The 16,627-nt window shown below is 43.4% G+C and overlaps 2 protein-coding genes across 2 annotated transcripts in view; both read right to left on the bottom strand.

Annotated features, from left to right (window-relative positions):
- tns1a (tensin 1a) overlaps positions 1–11,890 on the bottom strand; it is a 51,352-nt gene extending 39,462 nt beyond the window's left edge. The window contains exons 1-9 of the mRNA XM_078290996.1: positions 11,780–11,890; positions 10,376–10,440; positions 9,527–9,610; positions 5,995–6,107; positions 5,819–5,879; positions 5,615–5,690; positions 5,002–5,131; positions 4,222–4,287; positions 3,647–3,763 (exon numbers count right to left, since the gene is read on the bottom strand). Of these exons, the coding sequence (XP_078147122.1) occupies positions 3,647–3,763; positions 4,222–4,287; positions 5,002–5,131; positions 5,615–5,690; positions 5,819–5,879; positions 5,995–6,107; positions 9,527–9,610; positions 10,376–10,440; positions 11,780–11,845 (778 nt within the window). The 5' untranslated portion in view covers positions 11,846–11,890. The remainder of the gene's footprint in view (positions 1–3,646; positions 3,764–4,221; positions 4,288–5,001; positions 5,132–5,614; positions 5,691–5,818; positions 5,880–5,994; positions 6,108–9,526; positions 9,611–10,375; positions 10,441–11,779) is intronic.
- Positions 11,891–11,932: 42 nt separating this feature from the next.
- LOC144543041 (tensin-1-like) lies at positions 11,933–16,236 on the bottom strand. The gene is made up of 5 exons (XM_078291243.1): positions 16,128–16,236; positions 13,928–13,977; positions 12,694–12,865; positions 12,132–12,182; positions 11,933–11,938 (listed from the first exon to the last, which is right to left on the bottom strand). Exons 1-5 carry the CDS (start codon positions 16,209–16,211, stop codon positions 11,933–11,935), a joined length of 363 nt encoding a protein of 120 aa, XP_078147369.1. The 5' UTR covers positions 16,212–16,236.
- Positions 16,237–16,627: the final 391 nt, after the last annotated feature.

Below are 16,627 nucleotides of genomic sequence, written 5' to 3'. Positions count from 1 at the left end.
TTAGCATAGGAAGGCAAATTTCATATCACTACAGTGGATTGTTAATCAAGTACATTTCCCCATGTGAAGTCAAACCATCTACAGTATTTAACAGATCTGCTCATAGCTGTGCAGTGGAGCTGTACGGCTGCTCCGTGGCCCAAACAGTGGCCCTCTGACTGCTTTGACCTCCGGGTCGACAGCTGCCGGACCACAGGGCTATTAGTGGAGCAAAGACAAGCCGACAAACACAAGGTGCACTGCACACACACACACACACACACATATAAAAGCACACACTCCAAAAACCCAACACACACGCGCATTCACAGGCAAACATAGGTGGATCTGCATGCACATACTGTACACACATGGACACAAACACACACACACAGATGGACGCACGCATTTACAGCCATTCTTTGCCAAACTGATGCACACACACTGCACACAGCCGCACTCGACGACTGTTTAAGTGCAAACCCTCTTGACACAGCACAGGCGTTCACAAATACCTACTGTTAAAGTAAGCTAACGACGCCTCTCCTCACATTCTCTGCGAGCGCGTGCGTCCGTATGAAACACACACACAACTCTAAGCTCGCTAAGCCTACAAACCCTTTTAAAGACACCTATCTTTCGTTGAGCCCTTTCAAGCGGATTTCCAAGGTCGCTGGACTATGTTAAAAATGGCGTCGGCGAAAGCTAGCCGCGGTCTGGATGCGCCCGGACATCAACGCCTGAGGATGAAACGCTCATTTAACACCCAGACAAATAAACAAGTCTGAATTCTTCAACTGATACTTGTTGAGCGATTAGTGACCACTGTGCTGCAACGTGTAAAAATAGCCCATTCTGTCATGAAGCTAATCAATGTTAGCCATGTAGCACCGCTGTGTGTGTGTGTGTGTGTGTGTGTTCACCTGGGTTTACATGCCAACTCAAAAGTGTAAGTATTTTACATCTTATTAACTCTGTCTCAGTACCTATTAACAGTCTTTTATAATCTTTTCCCCTATATCTGTAAATGACTTTTCATGCCAACAAAGCAAATCTCCAACGTACTTTTATTCTCTTCATTTCAATTTTGATGATATAAGAGTTATATAATTTTCCTGAAATTTGTTGGAACCTATTTTTGGATACAGTTGATCTCACAGGGCTGCATCTTTTATGAATAAAACTTGTCCAAACCGAAACCCACATTTGCCAAACACACAAATCTACCCCATGGCCTCCAAAACAACCAAGACCTGGTTCATTCCTGGTGTGTTCAACCTCTGCAGAAATAGACATTGCGTTCTTCCATTAAGTTCCTCTGCATATGCGAGTTCTCACATCCAAGTACGAGCACGAAGCCTGCAATTAGAGAAATGAAAGCGAGTAAACTGGCCAAGCGATTTTCTGCTGAGTGCTGAGAACAGTGCCGCCCATTCAATTAGGATCAAAATTGCAATCCTGGCGATTCCCGATGACCTTTTTGCAACACAGCAATTACTACAACGGTTCTCCGGGGAAGTTCATAAAAATGAAACGGTCTTTGCAAAGCCATAAAAAATCCCATATATAAAATGATTGCAGCACCACAATGGCTGCCAAGCCCTGACTCAACTGAGGGGGAGTAGATCCTCCTGTTTATGCATCGGGCCTGTGCTCATTTAGGTTCTCAGATTAACGCTTCTGATCGCAAATCTGTTATTTTCCTTGTAAGTCACAATGAATGAGGGGGTGTAAGGGACTTTCTGTAAGACTGTCAGGCATCCTAAACCAATGGCTGACAGCCTCTCTGAAAGAAAAAAATCATCATTGGATACTCTTACACTGTTTGATATAATCAATTTATGATGTTCAATGCATTCCAGGAGTTATTCTGAAGTGTTGTAATTTACGTTTTTGATGTACCCACTTTACCTCAACCTGCTTCACCTACGTCTACGTAGTTAGTGATTTTCGCGGGGAATGAGAAAAATTCTTGTTGCATTTAGCTGTGGGTTATACATGTAGGAGACAGAGTGATAGCAATGGCATAATACGTTTGGTGGAGAGACAACAATACCATGTTGTGTTGTGTCCGGTTGCTCAACTGACAAAAAAGCTGTTGAAGGGGGTGTTGTATTTCACACACTACTGACGACAGATCCACAAGGATGCAAGCTGTGGCTGCATTGCATTCTGGTCTATTGAGGCTTCTGTAGGTGGAGAAATAGGTCTCTCTTCCTCTTCTACGATGGATTTCTCCCTGTGTGATTGTTGAACGTCTCTTGGTGCAAAATGGCGGCTCTAGGAAGAAGCCCCTCGCTCTTTGATTCTTAGGGACTGACACCAAAACCTGACGTTCAGCGAATACCTCACATGACATCATGTCATCTATGTATGGCCAGTTATCTACGGGAATAAGAAAAATACACCACCACACAAGAAAAGCAAGGTGCATCGCCAATAGCTGTGGATTCTTCCTTTAATCCTGGCCCTGGATCACTGCTGTATCACTTGTCTTTACTGTACAGGGGGCTGGACATAAAATTAGGTTTTGTGAGGTTTTACAGTAGTAAAAGATGAAAGCAAGTAGATGAAAGCAAGGCAATTCAATCACATTTTATATTTTGGGTATTTGGCAGTGACACTCATCCAGAGTGATTTACAATGATTGAACAAGTAGGTTCAGTGTCTTACTCAATGACACTTTGACAGGACAGATAAACACACACTGGCTGTTCTGGGGATCAAGCCTGTGTGCCTTTCAGTTATGGGACAATTTGTCTACCTTACATATAAACAATGCACAATAAGCACAAATACCCACACATGCCCTCTACTTCCCTGTGCAAGAGAACAGTGCTGTTCTAAAGCGATGGAAGGCTGGATAGGAAGGAGGCACAAGATACCCAAATTTCAAATTCCTTAATTCCTGGCACTAGAGCAAGGAGTGGATGGAGATAGGTGGGTTTGTTGGGTGGAGGGGAGGGGGGGTGTATGGTGCACTTGTGGGACTTGGGGATGGTGGTTGTTTCAGGTTACAACCCCCTGGGGAGGGGGCAGCCAGTAGCAGGGCGACTGACGCCCACCTATTTCTGCAGCGGCTATTTAAAGGCCTAATTGACAGGCTTGGGGGGGCTGGGGGTGGGAAAGGGGGGGGGGGCTGGGGAAGTTGCTGTCACTGGCAGCTGAGAAGAGAGGAGAGGTGGAGGGCGAGCAGGAGAAAGATATAGAGTGTCTGCTAATGTTAAAGAATAGAGCGATGGACTGAACGCTCTCGATCGCTCCTCACCTGAATTCCCTTCTCGCACGCTGCAAGCTAAAAGCAAAACAACGCAAAGTGCACAAACAAAGCCTCTTATGAACCGTTCCCTATATGTATTTTTCTTGCATGAGCTCGGCCTCTGAGAATTTGGTAGGAAACACATCATCCCACCTTACCAAATTACCGAAAGCAGCACTACCAGACATGTGACAGCATGTGAGTCTGGAAGTCTCTATTAGTAGCTGTGGATGAGTGGAGACAAGCAATCCATCAAAGTGTGTGTGTCTGTGCGTGTGTGTGTGTGCACGAGTCCATCTGTGTGCCTGGGAGTGCACGAGTCCATCTGTGTGCCTGGGAGTGCACGTGGGTTTGTGTGCTTACATATCTGTGTGTGTGTGTGTGTGTGTGTGTGTGTATCCCACTCACCCTCCGCAGTGTCCTCACAGCGGTGGTTGAAGTTGTCGTAGGAGTCCCAGCGGATCAGGGGGTCTTGGGTATTGTAGTCCACAGACACACTCGGCCCGTTCTCCAGGTGGCTTAGGCCTGAGGAACACATTGCATGATGGGTAATGAAGTCCTCAAATGGAGGGTATCAAATCAGATGGAAGAGTATTATGCATATGAAGTGTCATTCCAAAAGGAGATATCCACAATTTGGAAAAAGTGACACCTGCTCTTACAAAATGACTGATTGCATAAAATTAGAAATAAAATGATAGTAGTCTTTTAAAGATAGCAGGTAACTGTAGTTCTTAGTTGACAAAACAACAACAATTTTACAGACTTAATCCTGTAGATGTTTGAGAGATTAACTGATTAATGGCAGGTAAGGATTTTCTTCTTTTGTTTTTTTTCTGAAATGAATATATTTTGGAATAGAACTCTTCATATCGTCATGACGACCAATACTCCAGATCTGTTCATTTATCCCTTAAGATATATTGAACTTCAATATTTCTTTAGACCTTTTTTTCCCCTTCGGTTTGGAAAAAATGGATTACCTTTGATTTTTTCTGGTCCAAATGAGAAAACAAACTCCACCTTCCCATACTCTGGGAATCTCTCATCTGCACAGAGACACACACAGTATACAAATGACTTTTTTTATTTTTATTAACCATGGAAAACATGCAAGCACACAAACTTGTACACATGTAGACCTGGGTCAAATAGTACAAACAGTACAAACCTGCTTGGAGCATCACATCGGACCAACGAGTGCCACAAAATACAGACAATCACAGGAAAGTATCTGAACCTCGGTTTAGCATACTGTTCTGTGACTGACAACTTACCTGACACTATCTGAGTTGTCCTGATACACTGAATCCTACATATCTGGTACTCCAAGCAGGTTAAAATAAATACTTGACTCAGATCTGCTATACACACACACTAATATGCATGTTTACACACACAAATACACACAAACACAACAAGGCTATAGTTCTTGAGTCCAATATTGTTTTTTGGTTTGGTATCTAGATCACTAATTGGTCTTGGTCCTAGTTCTGTCTTTAATACCTCTATGCTCTTCTGTGTATGTATTTCTATGGAGAAATCTAAATAATTGTAAAAAAAAGAATGTGAATATGATGCCTCCGGTGTCCTTCCCTCTGGAAATTAGTCTTGAATTAGAATTGACTTTTCCGGTCTCTGCCTCATACACACACGCTGTTTTTTCCCCCCTCTAATTTCAAAATGATACAAAGGATCGACAAACACACAAACACACACACGATACACACGAAAACACACACACACACCAAGAGAGCAGGTACCTTTGAAGGTCTCGTCCAGCTCGTTCTTCCCGAACACCACTCCCAGGTCGTGGATGGCGCAGGTGTGGAACTGCACCCTGAACACCACGTCCCTGGTGGGGTTTCTGAACCTCTTGTGGTAACACTTCAACTAGGGGGGAGAGTCAGGGTGGCAAGATCAATCGACAAATCAATGTGTCAGTCAATCAGTCAGTCAGTCAGTCAAGTCAGTGCATTTTGGGAAAAGCATCTACTTGACATTTTACATTTTGATATTTAGCTCTTATGCAGAACGAGAAACAATGAGTGCAGCAGTAGAATAATCTTCAATTCAGCAAAATTACAAGCAACCAAAATTCAAGAGTGTAAAGGCCTTAGTGCCCTGACAATATTTCTGTGACCATAAAACAATCAAGCAAGAGCAAAGTGGTAGGAAAAGACACAACAGCAAAGGGGAGAGACGGAGGGATGGGGAGGATAGGGCAATAGAAAAGACACAAAAGCGGACACAAATAAAGCAAAAGAGTCAAAGGAGGAGGAGAACATTATTTCAGACAAAGCATCATTTATGTGATTCTGTCCCAAAGACCAACTGTATGTCAAAGTTCAACCAGTATATAAGTTGAAATCTTACCAGGATGTCTCCCTTTAGAAGCAGGCCGGGTTCAATGGTGATGCAGATACTGGTATGGCTGTCTCCTTGCACATTGCTGCGGGAATAAATGGAATAATAATCTGTTAACATTTAATTACTAGATTCCAAATAGGATCGATCTTGCAGACATGAAACAGACATGAAACACAAACACTGAACTGGGGGAAAAAAAAGTGTCCTTACTATATTCCTGACGTATAGACTGGCTGCATTGCCTGGTAGATCTTCAGGAAAGGACGGCAGCCTGTGAAGAGAAATAAACAGAAATTGAAACCTTTTTGACAATGCCAGCAATAAAATGAATCCAACTGAAGGACAGTATGCAGAAAACACTTAAGTATGTTTTTTTGGATGCTCACCACCTTTGGACTCAAAGTTGGGTATGCCGTGCATGATGACATGATGCAGGAACAGAGGCTTGTTGTTGATCTTTATGTGTCCAGAGAGCAGGCCATTGAAGTATCGCACATACCTGCAGACAAAAGAAAAGCAGCGTTGCATCAGGTCACTGGTTCAAATCCCAAACTAAGTCAAGAACGAAAAAAAAAGGGTAAAAAATGGTAAAAGGGTAAATAAAGGGTCAGATATGAATCATTAAGCTGCAGTTAACTTGCAAAGTCAGGGATTTTAAGCCACTACACTGCCTCTAAGCAGAGCTGGGAAGTAACAAAGTAAAAATACTTTGTTACTGTATTTAAGTAAGATTTTCAAGTATCTCTCGAGTTTATCTTTCACTTAAGACTTTTTACTTTTACTCACTACATTTCAAAAGAAAAATCGAGACTTTCTACTCCTCCTAGAATCTATACTTTCTACTCCTACTACTACATTTTCAAAACAGACTCGTTACTCTGGAAATCATCAACTTTTTTCATCATCATCTTTTTTTTTTTTTCACACATCAGACACCAAAAAGGAGGGAAAGGGACAGAGAGAGAAGCAACAAGAGAGCAGAGAATTAACGTTAGTGATTTGAGCTGCTGACTCTTTCTCATCTGGGATTCAGAGGAACGCTCAACAGAGAACCAGTTTAGTACATTTGAAATTTTACTTTTATACTTTAAGTCAATTTAAGACCATGTACTTTTATACTTTGACTTGAGTGAAGGATTTGAAATGGTACTTCAACTGTTACCAGAGTATATCTTTAGGTGAGTATATTGCTCTTTGACTTGAGTAAGGAATTTGTGTACTTCTACCACCTTACTGCCTCTGAGCGCGTCAGGACCCACAGGAAGGATTGTATACAAAATCCACACTGGACTAAACCTCATCCTGTGCGGTTCACCTTTACCTCCAACAACGCAGCCAGACCCAAATTCCACTTTGACTGTAAAACAGCCTTTACACACTACGGGAAATGTCAGAGCGAATCGGCGTGTACAGAGGCCAGGCGGGGGTCTGTTGAGTTAGTGCGGTCTGGTTGTTAATGATGATAATGATGATGATACCGAGTGTGACCTTGACCGCCGGGTCGGCCCGTGCGGCCCCCCCCCCCCCACCCCCCCTGCTCTGCTGTCAGTGGCCAGATGGTTTAGCCTCTCTGAAATTCAATTAGACTGTGCCAGGAAGCCACGAAAGCACAGCTGGGTTGAGGAAGGGGCCGCGTAACAGAACGTGTGTGTGTGTGTGTGTGTGTGACATCAAACTGAATACATAGCAAAATCTCCACAGCATCTAAGACATATTCATATCCCAGCATGTTTAAACATCAACATATCATTACCAAATTATTTGCGATACCTTGACATAATTGCCGTAAACAAATGAGAGCAAGAAGGAGGATAACATTATTTTTCCATCTGCCTCTCACTTGTCATTTTCAATCTGCCACTGTGAGAAACTCTGAAAACTTTTATCTCCATTTGCACTGAACAGCGCCCTCTTCCTCTTTTATGCCATAAAGCAATCCAGCAGATTGTGTAATGTAAAATGCAGTGTAGAGGCTGCCAATCTTCTTCCTGGTTTTGTTAGTTTATAGTAATCATACTAATGTCTCATTGTGTTTTACTGATGTTAAACTGCAACACGTAGCACCTTTAATCCAAACTTCCAGAAGCCTATATCTGTGCTTTCAATCATGTTTCAGCTTGGTCTGTTACCATGGCAGCGGCAGATCTAGCTCCTCTCCCGCTCTCGATGTTAATGTCACACATTCCAGACCATAATACTTCGCAGACTCCGGGGCAGAGATAATTATATCCGAAGCAGGAAATAGCAGCAGGGCAGAGAGGGCAAGAGCCTATAGACCTGCTAGAGAATGAGCTGGCTGCTGAAGTGGAGTGGAGTAAATCCTGCTGGAGTTCCCTGTGTTTCAGTGTCTCTCCACTTAACTGCCTGCACCCTTTTTCCTATACTCAGCCTTCACAAGATGAACTAGGATCAAGACTGAGGAGAGAAGGCGAGGAGTCAAGGATCCAACGAGCATTTAAGCAGTTAACTTTGACCGTGCAATAACGCAGACGAGGCTTCAGAGGTTTATAATATATACAGTTGGAGCAGATTTATAACTGAAGGGTGGTCTGGGATGTGTTGGAAGATAAAACACTCGCTACCGCCCCCTTGAGTGAGCTGCAGTCAAAAAGAGAGATTGCTAAAATACCTATGAACCACTCTTGATTGGTTTAACCCACTCTGGTTTGGAATTTGCTCCGCCGTATTGCTCTCTGTTCACGGGGACGGGACGACGCCAAAACACAAAGTAGACAGAGCGCTAAAAGCGGTTTGAGTTTTCGTCTTCTTGTTGCCGATTTCATTACCCAGAAGAAATCATATTAGGGGAAATATGCCTCCGACTGTTCTGCGAGACGCTAAGGAGACAGGAATGAGCTGCCACCAAGGCCCCGCCGCCTCCCCGGAGACGGCAGAGGAATCCCTCAGAAGGAAAAGATAGATGCCTCTCTCTCTTCCGTGACATTTTCTCGCAATTATCTCAATTAAACCTAAATTGGAGATAAACAGAACAAAAAAACGAAAGAATTTCCTCTGTGAAATGTTCCAAAAACAAAATGGGACAGATTGGAGTTGAGAGGATGGGAATAGTCACATTTTCTATAACTCAATTTTGTCCGGTTATTCATTGGCACAGGGTCAGCAAAGTTCTTCTTCTTCTTCTTCTTCTTCTTCTTCTTCTTCCATCAACATCAATAAAGTTCTTCTTCTTCTTCTTCTTCTTCTTCTTCTTCTTCTTCTTCTTCTTCTTCCATCAATGTCAACAAAGTTCTTCTTCATCTTCCATCAAGCTATACAAGTCCTTAAATCTTACTATTCCTCCCTATTGCAATATACTCTTCTATTCTCACATATCATGTCCTGAGACTTATATATGTACAGTATGTGATCAGATGAACTTTAGATTTTATGTGAACTCTTATTCGTTTTCATTCACTGTGGCATTGATGTTTCTTACTGTTTCTGTTCCATTCATGTTCATTCAACAATTTTCATCTCTGTTAGTGCTGAAAGAAATTGAAAAAAAATCGAATTGCGATTATTTGATAGAATATTGCTATTGCGATTTAAACTGCGATTCATATCAGTTGTGTCAGAATTTTTTCAGAACTTTAAAATAGTTTAAAGAAAAGTGATATTGTTAAAAGAAAAATAGATGTCACTGAGCAGGATTAGCTGAGTTTGCATATGATGAAAGGTTTTCACCAATATTGTACTACAAAGATTACCTGCAGCTCTAAAACACCATTTTGAACACATCTCTCTCTTAAGCAATTAATTGCAGCCTCTGCGATTTGGAAATTGCAGAAGTTCATATTGTGATTTCAATTTTTTTCCGATTAATTGTTCAGCTCTAATCTCCATTGAAACAGATTCCACCGGTCACTCTCTCACGGAGTAAAAGGACGTCAGCAAACAGGAAGTGATGTAATAACTGACCTTCTCTGGGACGGCTGACCCACAGGAAGAGCTTTGTCCTCGTAGAAGCGTCTCATGGCAAACCTGTCCAGCGCCTGGTCAGCGCTGCATGACACAAAATGAGATATTAATGAACATAATGAACCATCTTTCTTCATAGTGTGGCCTCCAACCACACACACACACACACACACACACACACGCCTCCATCTTCCAAACACCACTCTTTCTTCTGGTCTTCGTTCCTTGTTTGTTGCGTTACGATCTAGCGTTCCCTGCACTTTCATCCTATAGTGTATATTACAGAGTATGAACAACTGTCTGTGTTTTGGAAAACTGCGACCTGAAGATTTTTCCCCCAGTTTTAGAGTGTTTTAGAAATATCCTCTGGCTTTCATCATTTACAAAGCAGTTTTAAGCCCTTCATGGCACCGTCCCACCTATTAACATCTGGTTGCATTAAAGAATGATGACATTTGTAGAGCGCCTTCTCGCAGAGCCAGAAAAATAAGCCTGCCAGGACGGAGTGTTTTGCCATAATAATCACATCGGTGTTTAATTTTCAAGGCTGCTCAAGTCCCAGACCTCGGGGCCTAACTGTTATGGATTGGTGCGTCTGTCCTCACAAAACCCCGCGATGAGGAGATCTGAAGTGATTAGGTGAAGCTGCGGGATCAAAATACTGTAATGCTGCTTTTTCAATATTGACAGCCTCAACTCTTCACCTCTCTTGATCAATCTTTCCCTTTAAATTCAGGACAGCCAACAATATATTCTATTGTGTTGAGCTTCAGGAGGTCCTACAATGTGTTTTTACTGATTATAAACTGGATTTGGGTTTTAGATAATGTGGTTTTAAATGTTTTATACCTGGCGGATATGTTGCTGTAGTGCATGTACGCAGCCACCACCACCCCGGTTCGACCTCGATTCCCCTGTGAGAGAGAGTGAGAGAGGGAGAGAGAGATAGAGAGGGAGAGAGAGAGAGAGAGGGGGGGGGGGGGGGGGGGGAGAGTGAGAGAGCGAGAGAAAAAGAGAGGGAGAGAGAAAGAGAGAGAGAGGAGAGAGAGTGAGAGAGAGACATAGAGAGAGAGAGAGAGACACACACACACAGAGAGAGAGAGAGGGAGAGGGAGACAGAGAGAGAGAGAGAGAGGGAGAGAGGGAGAGAGAGTGAGAGAGAGAGAGGGAGACAGAGAGAGAGAGAGAGAGAGAGAGAGACAGAGAGAGCACAAGGCTTTTAAATATGCATGATAGATCATTTAATCAAGTTCAAAGGTTTATGTCATAAACATGTTGAAACAGAAGAATAAATAAATCCTTAAAAGTGACTGATTGCTCAGCAAGTTACATGAATTTGAAAGTCTAGGACTCTGATGAAAGAGTCCACCAACTGGCATGTGCCACAATACCATAAATAAAGTTTGATCACTCTGCCTCTTTAAAATGACCACAGATTCTGGAAAGCAACATATCTGAAGACAAAAGTGGAGACACTAAAAAACATTTGCTTCTAAAGGTTATTTTTTTTAGTGTTAGGCTCAATAAAATAAAATTGATCCAGTAAGATTTACTGCATGAGGGTACAGTCTTTTTCTTCCCTAAAAACAGAAGAAACCGCTCCAGAATAAGAGAAAGAAAAGTACAATTCCTGACCAGGGAAATGCAGTCCTCTGCTGCTTGAATGAATAAATGATGAAGAGCGATGATTTATTGATCCTGATTTGCCTTGTACAATCATCAGGACGACAAGTGCAAATAATGTACGTTTGCACAAGAGAGTAGACAAAAGTGCATCGGCGGACCTTAGTCAAAACACCGCAGCAACAAAACAAAGACGCGAACAAATTGCACACTCTTACAGGTTCCTGAGGCCTGTTGAATAGAAAATAACTCCAACGAAGAGGGGAGATAATGCGATGCTTTCTCTTGCCGACCGAATGATGAACGGGGAGAGCGCTGTAGACTAAAGCCCAACAAATTACTTTCCACAAAAAGGGATCCAAAGAGAGAATTTCTATCAATTTTATGAGGTCGGCAGACTCCCAAAGTGTGTCACGGTAGGGATTACGATAAAAAACAACCACATTTTTCACATTTAAGAATAACTATCCCTTTAAACTCTGAACAATAGCTGGTCTCGGTGGACACGGGGGAGAAGATCTCCGTATGAACACACAGTAAGTCCTTGACAAAGCTACAACAGATGTTTCCCCCCCTCCTATTTTTGTGTTTAAACAGTCTTATAACTGTATTGGTCCCCTGCTGCCTCACCTTGTTGTGTAGCACCACCACGTTGCGCGGGTCTCCGTTGAGCCATGTGTCCATGGCCTTGCACATGCTGCAGATCTTATCCAGTGCCGGTGCATGGTGGTCTGGCCAGCCAAAGTCCAGAATCTGAAGAGGGTTACGCAGACCAGGACAATATCAGCACTCGTTAAAAGATGTGGGTGTGTATGATGAGAAACACTTTTATTGTTCCCCATACGGAAATTGCCACCCTGCTACCTGTATGTGCATTTGTGTGTGTGCGTGTGTGTTCCTGAACAGTTTAATATGTCTATGGGGTTATTTATTGTTTAGTAATTCAAAATGAAAAATGTTTTAGTCGGCAAGGAGTTTGTACCTTATGGTTTAACTTGACTAAGTCGCTCCTCCGCTCGCTCAGGTTGAGCATCTGAAATCAGAGAGAGAGACCAAATATTAATACATCAGAGCACCACCGGACATGTGATCCACTTAAATATCAGTAAATTATTTTACCTGAAACACTAAGAAATTTCCCTACATACTCAACATCAACAGAAGCACAAACTTTCTGTGTGTGTTGAAAAAAACTGCTGATTCTGTACTGACCAAAACAACAATTGAAGAGATCTACTTCAAAATCATTTTAAACCATTATTCATGTTAGAAAAAGAAAATTTTTCAATTCCTCCAAAACATAAAAGACACAGTCTATGCAAGTGTTACAATATTTGAACTAAGGACTTACTTACTATCCTTTACAAAGCACCAGAATTTATTTGTATGTATAATCAAGCATTCTTTAAGAGTGTCAGTTTTCAATTGGTGGATCTCAACTCAGCAGAAGTCAAGTTTCTGTCATCTAAAGCCAGGTAACAAATCAAATCTTAACATGAAACACAAGGAGTGAGTGTGACCCTGAATCACATGGCGTTCCTCACCAGATAGTGCTCGCCATGTTTGGAGCGCAGCATGGACGCCACCTCCTTCAGGTTGGTGGTGTAGCTGCGCTCCTCGGCCGCGGCGGGGAAGGAGACGGAGATGATCCTCTCTGTGATGTAGACCAGATCCACCTCATAGCTCTCCTCCATGGCCTGAACCACACTCTGACTCCTGCAGCAGCAGAGGGAGGGAGGGAGGGAGGGAGAGGGACGTTAGACATTTTAGGCATTTACATTATACCGTGACTTATCATGAGTGTGCGCAGCCACATAGGAGGCAGGATCGCCAGGTTGTTCTCTGGGTGTTTGGATGATGAATTTAAATTCTCAGCGATACTCACTTATCTTACATCTTTGCAAGGATTGTTGTCAATCTTGATTTACAATTGCTGTGAGAACTTTTCATCCAGTTCCTCTCTGGGGCAACAACATACTCCGTCGCAAATATCTACATTCACGATCAAATGTAAACTCCCTCGGCTCGAGCTCATATTTCTCGGAAAAGAAAAGATTTACAATCCTCCACTGACTGTTGACATGATCTCTGCTGATGTTGCGCAATCCATCGCGTCGGCCAAACAGCGATCGGCCCTATTGGCCGGTGTGTATACAGTAGAGCCGTGCATGAGAAACAGCCATGCTTGAAGAATAACACACAACAGAGAGCAGGGGGCAAAGAGTGAAATGAAGGGTTATATTCCAAAAGGCCATATGTCGAGTTCAGAAAACAATCATTACTTGATGTTCATCATTCAATATGTGGAACAATAGAGGATCCAGTTTGTAAGAGTATCAACAATTGATTTATGGTATTTCCTATTCATAAAAAAGTACCAGAACTCATTTTATGTTTGTCCCACCAATCATTTTGTAATACAAGGAGTTGCTTTTTCAATTTTTTTCAGTTTCCCTTTTGAACAAACCTCATAAGTTGAGGAACAAAGGAAGCTGAATAGTTTTCAACTGTGAGCTTTGAATTTGGGCAAAAAAAAAAAAAGATCCTTTTTGTATGAAATGATCCTACAAAAAATATTTGATCGCTTAATCTATTGTAATTCTGTTTTGTAGTTTTATCCCACTGATTTCCATGTGAAAGAGACTTCACACAAACAGCATATTTTTCTGACCAGCTGGCCACTGTATTGTTTTGAACCAGATGAACAGAGACTCTGCTGTTTGTGTGATGAAGTTAAGTGTGTGTACAACGCTGCGGTGTGACAGTGTTGTGTCTTACTGCGACTGCCTTCGTCTCGTCTCCACGCTCTTGCAGGACCTCGTTGATCCCTGGACAGCACACACACACACACACACACACACACACACACACACACACCACACACACAGAGGAAGAGAGAGAGAGAAAGCGATTCATAAGGAAACTCCATCTGGTAATGATGATGAGGCCTCCATAGGTTATTGAATTACAATCTGACATAAGCTATAACAGAAAAGTCAGATCACAGAACTGAAACTGAAAATGTTTTTGAGGGAGAGAGAGAGAGAGAGAGAGAGAGAGAAAGAGGGGATGAGAAGAGAGAGGGGAGTGGGGAAAAAGAGAGACAGAGGGAAAGAAAGAGAGAGAGAGAGTGAGAGAGAGAGAAGGTGTGAAGACCAATGTAACAGTTCTGTGATCAGGGGGAAATAAAGAATAAGAGTGTGTGAGGAGGGATAAAAAGAGAGAGAGAGAGGGGGGGGGAGAGGATGAGGAGAAGAGAGAGGAGAGAAAGGGAGCAAGAGAGAGAGTGGGAGAGAGAGAGAGAGGATGAGAAGAAAGAGAAGAGAAAGAATGGATGCAAGAGAGCGACAGAGGGAAAGAAAGAGAGAGAGATAGATAGAGAGAGAGAGAAAGAAAGGATGAGGAGAAGAGAGAGGAGAGAAAGAGTGGGGGCAAAAGAGAGACAGAGAGAAAGAGAGAGGGGGGGATGAGGAGAAGAGAGAGGAGAGAAAGAGTGAGGACAAGGGAGAGACAGAAGAAAGAGAGCGAGTGAGAGAGACAGAAGGTGTGAAGACCAGTGTAATTGTTGGCCTGTAATTAGGGGAAATAAAGAATAAGAGTGTGTGAGGGGGGGACAAAAAGAAAGAGAGAGACAGAGAGAGAGAGAGGGGGGGGGGAGAAGAGAGGATGAGGAGAAGAGAGAGGAGAGAAAGGGAGCAAGAGAGAGTGGGAGAGAGAGAGGATGAGAAGAAAGAGGAGAGAAAGAGTGGATGCAAGAGAGCGACAGAGGGAAAGAGAGAGAAAGAAAGGATGAGGAGAAGAGAGAGGAGAGAAAGAGTGAGGACAAGGGAGAGACAGAAGAAAGAGAGCGAGTGAGAGAGACAGAAGGTGTGAAGACCAATGTAACTGTTGGCCTGTAATTAGGGGAAATAAAGAATAAGAGTGTGTGAGGGGGGGGACAAAAAGAAAGAGAGAGACAGAGAGAGAGAGGGAGAGAAAGAAAGGAAGACAGAAGCACAAGACTATATATCAGTATGTTCCAGATCTGTATAGATGCTGTCAGGACTCCAACACACGCCTCAATTAGCCTGTCCCCTCTCTAGCTATTTACTGGGGAAGAGTGAAAGTGAGGCTGTTTCACTGTGACAGCGCTGCAGAGGGAGAAACGTTACTAAATATATAATCACCGCCTAATAGACGGTAGAGAGTCGGCTGTTTGTTGGCCCGGAGGAAAAACCGTGCCCTGCTGGATAGAACTTGCATCAGCTGATGTTGAAAAGATGTGACACTCTCCATCTTTCCCACAATGCCATGCAGAGGGAACTAACTGGTCAAGCGATTACCCGGCGATGCTGCGTCAACCGGCGAGAGGGGTCTCCAAACATGGCGTGAGGTTAAACACACAACCCGAAGCTCTCCATGTTGCCGTAGAACTGTTTCACAAGAGATGAAGCTAACCCCCCCCCCCCACCCCACCCCACCCCCATCCCCATCCCCACCCCCCTCCCCCCCTCCTCAAAGAGCCAGAATGGGAAACATAATTCACAGTGATTTGACAGGAACCAGATGCTAGCAGGACCACGGACGCTGGTGTTTGCAAAACGAAACAGTCTGTTCACATGGGGGGCGTCGGGGGTGTTACGGGACAGTCTGTCGTGTCGCGGGAGTACGGGTGCGTGAACGCCACACAGAATTCGATGCAGCGTGTGAAGTGGAAAAAACGGGCGCATCAGGAGAGCACTATCTATCCATGTACACCCACAGTTCACTTTGAATTGAAGATGAACCTGTGTGTGTGTGTGTGTGTGTTTATACAGCTAATCATTAATTACCCACCCTATGATTCATATCAATACACACACACACATATACAACAGCAGGACCATGGATGTAGCAGGACAAACGAAGCAAGTAGAAGCTATTCAGTGAAAGGGAAATACGACAAGTGCCATCACACCGTTTAAACCTTTTGAGGACTTCCTGAGTGGGCGTGGCCTACCTTGCTGAACAGGTACCCAGTGCTCCGCCTCCAGGATGAACGCAGAGAGGCAAAGCGCCTCCGGATGGACCTGCCCATCGGCATGGCTCAGATCAGGAACCCCTTCTCTATTTTTGGATAACTAAAAAAAGCCCCTATGGCGACGGTTTGTTACTAAATGAGACCTAAAAATTCCAGGCTTTTTCTTCTGAAATTAGATAAGAACGTCCCTTCCGCTGTATGTCCACTGCCATTTTATTTATCAGCCAGCTGATCGCTAAATAGATCTTCAAGCGCCATACAGAGCAGCTCCAGTTCAGTCCTTGTGATGGAAAAGATGTTCCAGTCCGCACTTCCAGTAGATGCGGGCCAAAGTCGCGGGTAATCAGAGATGATGCAACGAATCATGATGCATGCTCTCTCTCTCCCTTCCTTCTCGATTGTCTTTTCCCCCCTCTGTGTACTTTCTCTTGCTTACTCTTTCCCTCTCTCTCTCCCGCCCACTCTGTCCTCTGGAACTA

The sequence above is a fragment of the Centroberyx gerrardi genome, chromosome 21 (genome assembly GCF_048128805.1).
Source record: "Centroberyx gerrardi isolate f3 chromosome 21, fCenGer3.hap1.cur.20231027, whole genome shotgun sequence".
NCBI lineage: Eukaryota > Metazoa > Chordata > Actinopteri > Beryciformes > Berycidae > Centroberyx > Centroberyx gerrardi.
Note: the sequence above shows the minus strand (reverse complement) of the source record. Positions and strands in the feature narration are given on the sequence as shown.

Excerpts from the sequence above, each read along its gene's own strand:
- LOC144543041 (XM_078291243.1), bottom strand. The coding sequence starts at position 16,211 with ATGCCGATGGGCAGGTCCATCCGGAGGCGCTTTGCCTCTCTGCGTTCA. Across the intron at positions 13,978-16,127 it reads CTGGGTACCTGTTCAGCAAG|GGATCAACGAGGTCCTGCAA; the intron begins GTAGGCCACGCC and ends TGTGCTGTCCAG. Across the intron at positions 12,866-13,927 it reads ACGAGACGAAGGCAGTCGCA|GAGTCAGAGTGTGGTTCAGG; the intron begins GTAAGACACAAC and ends CTGCTGCTGCAG.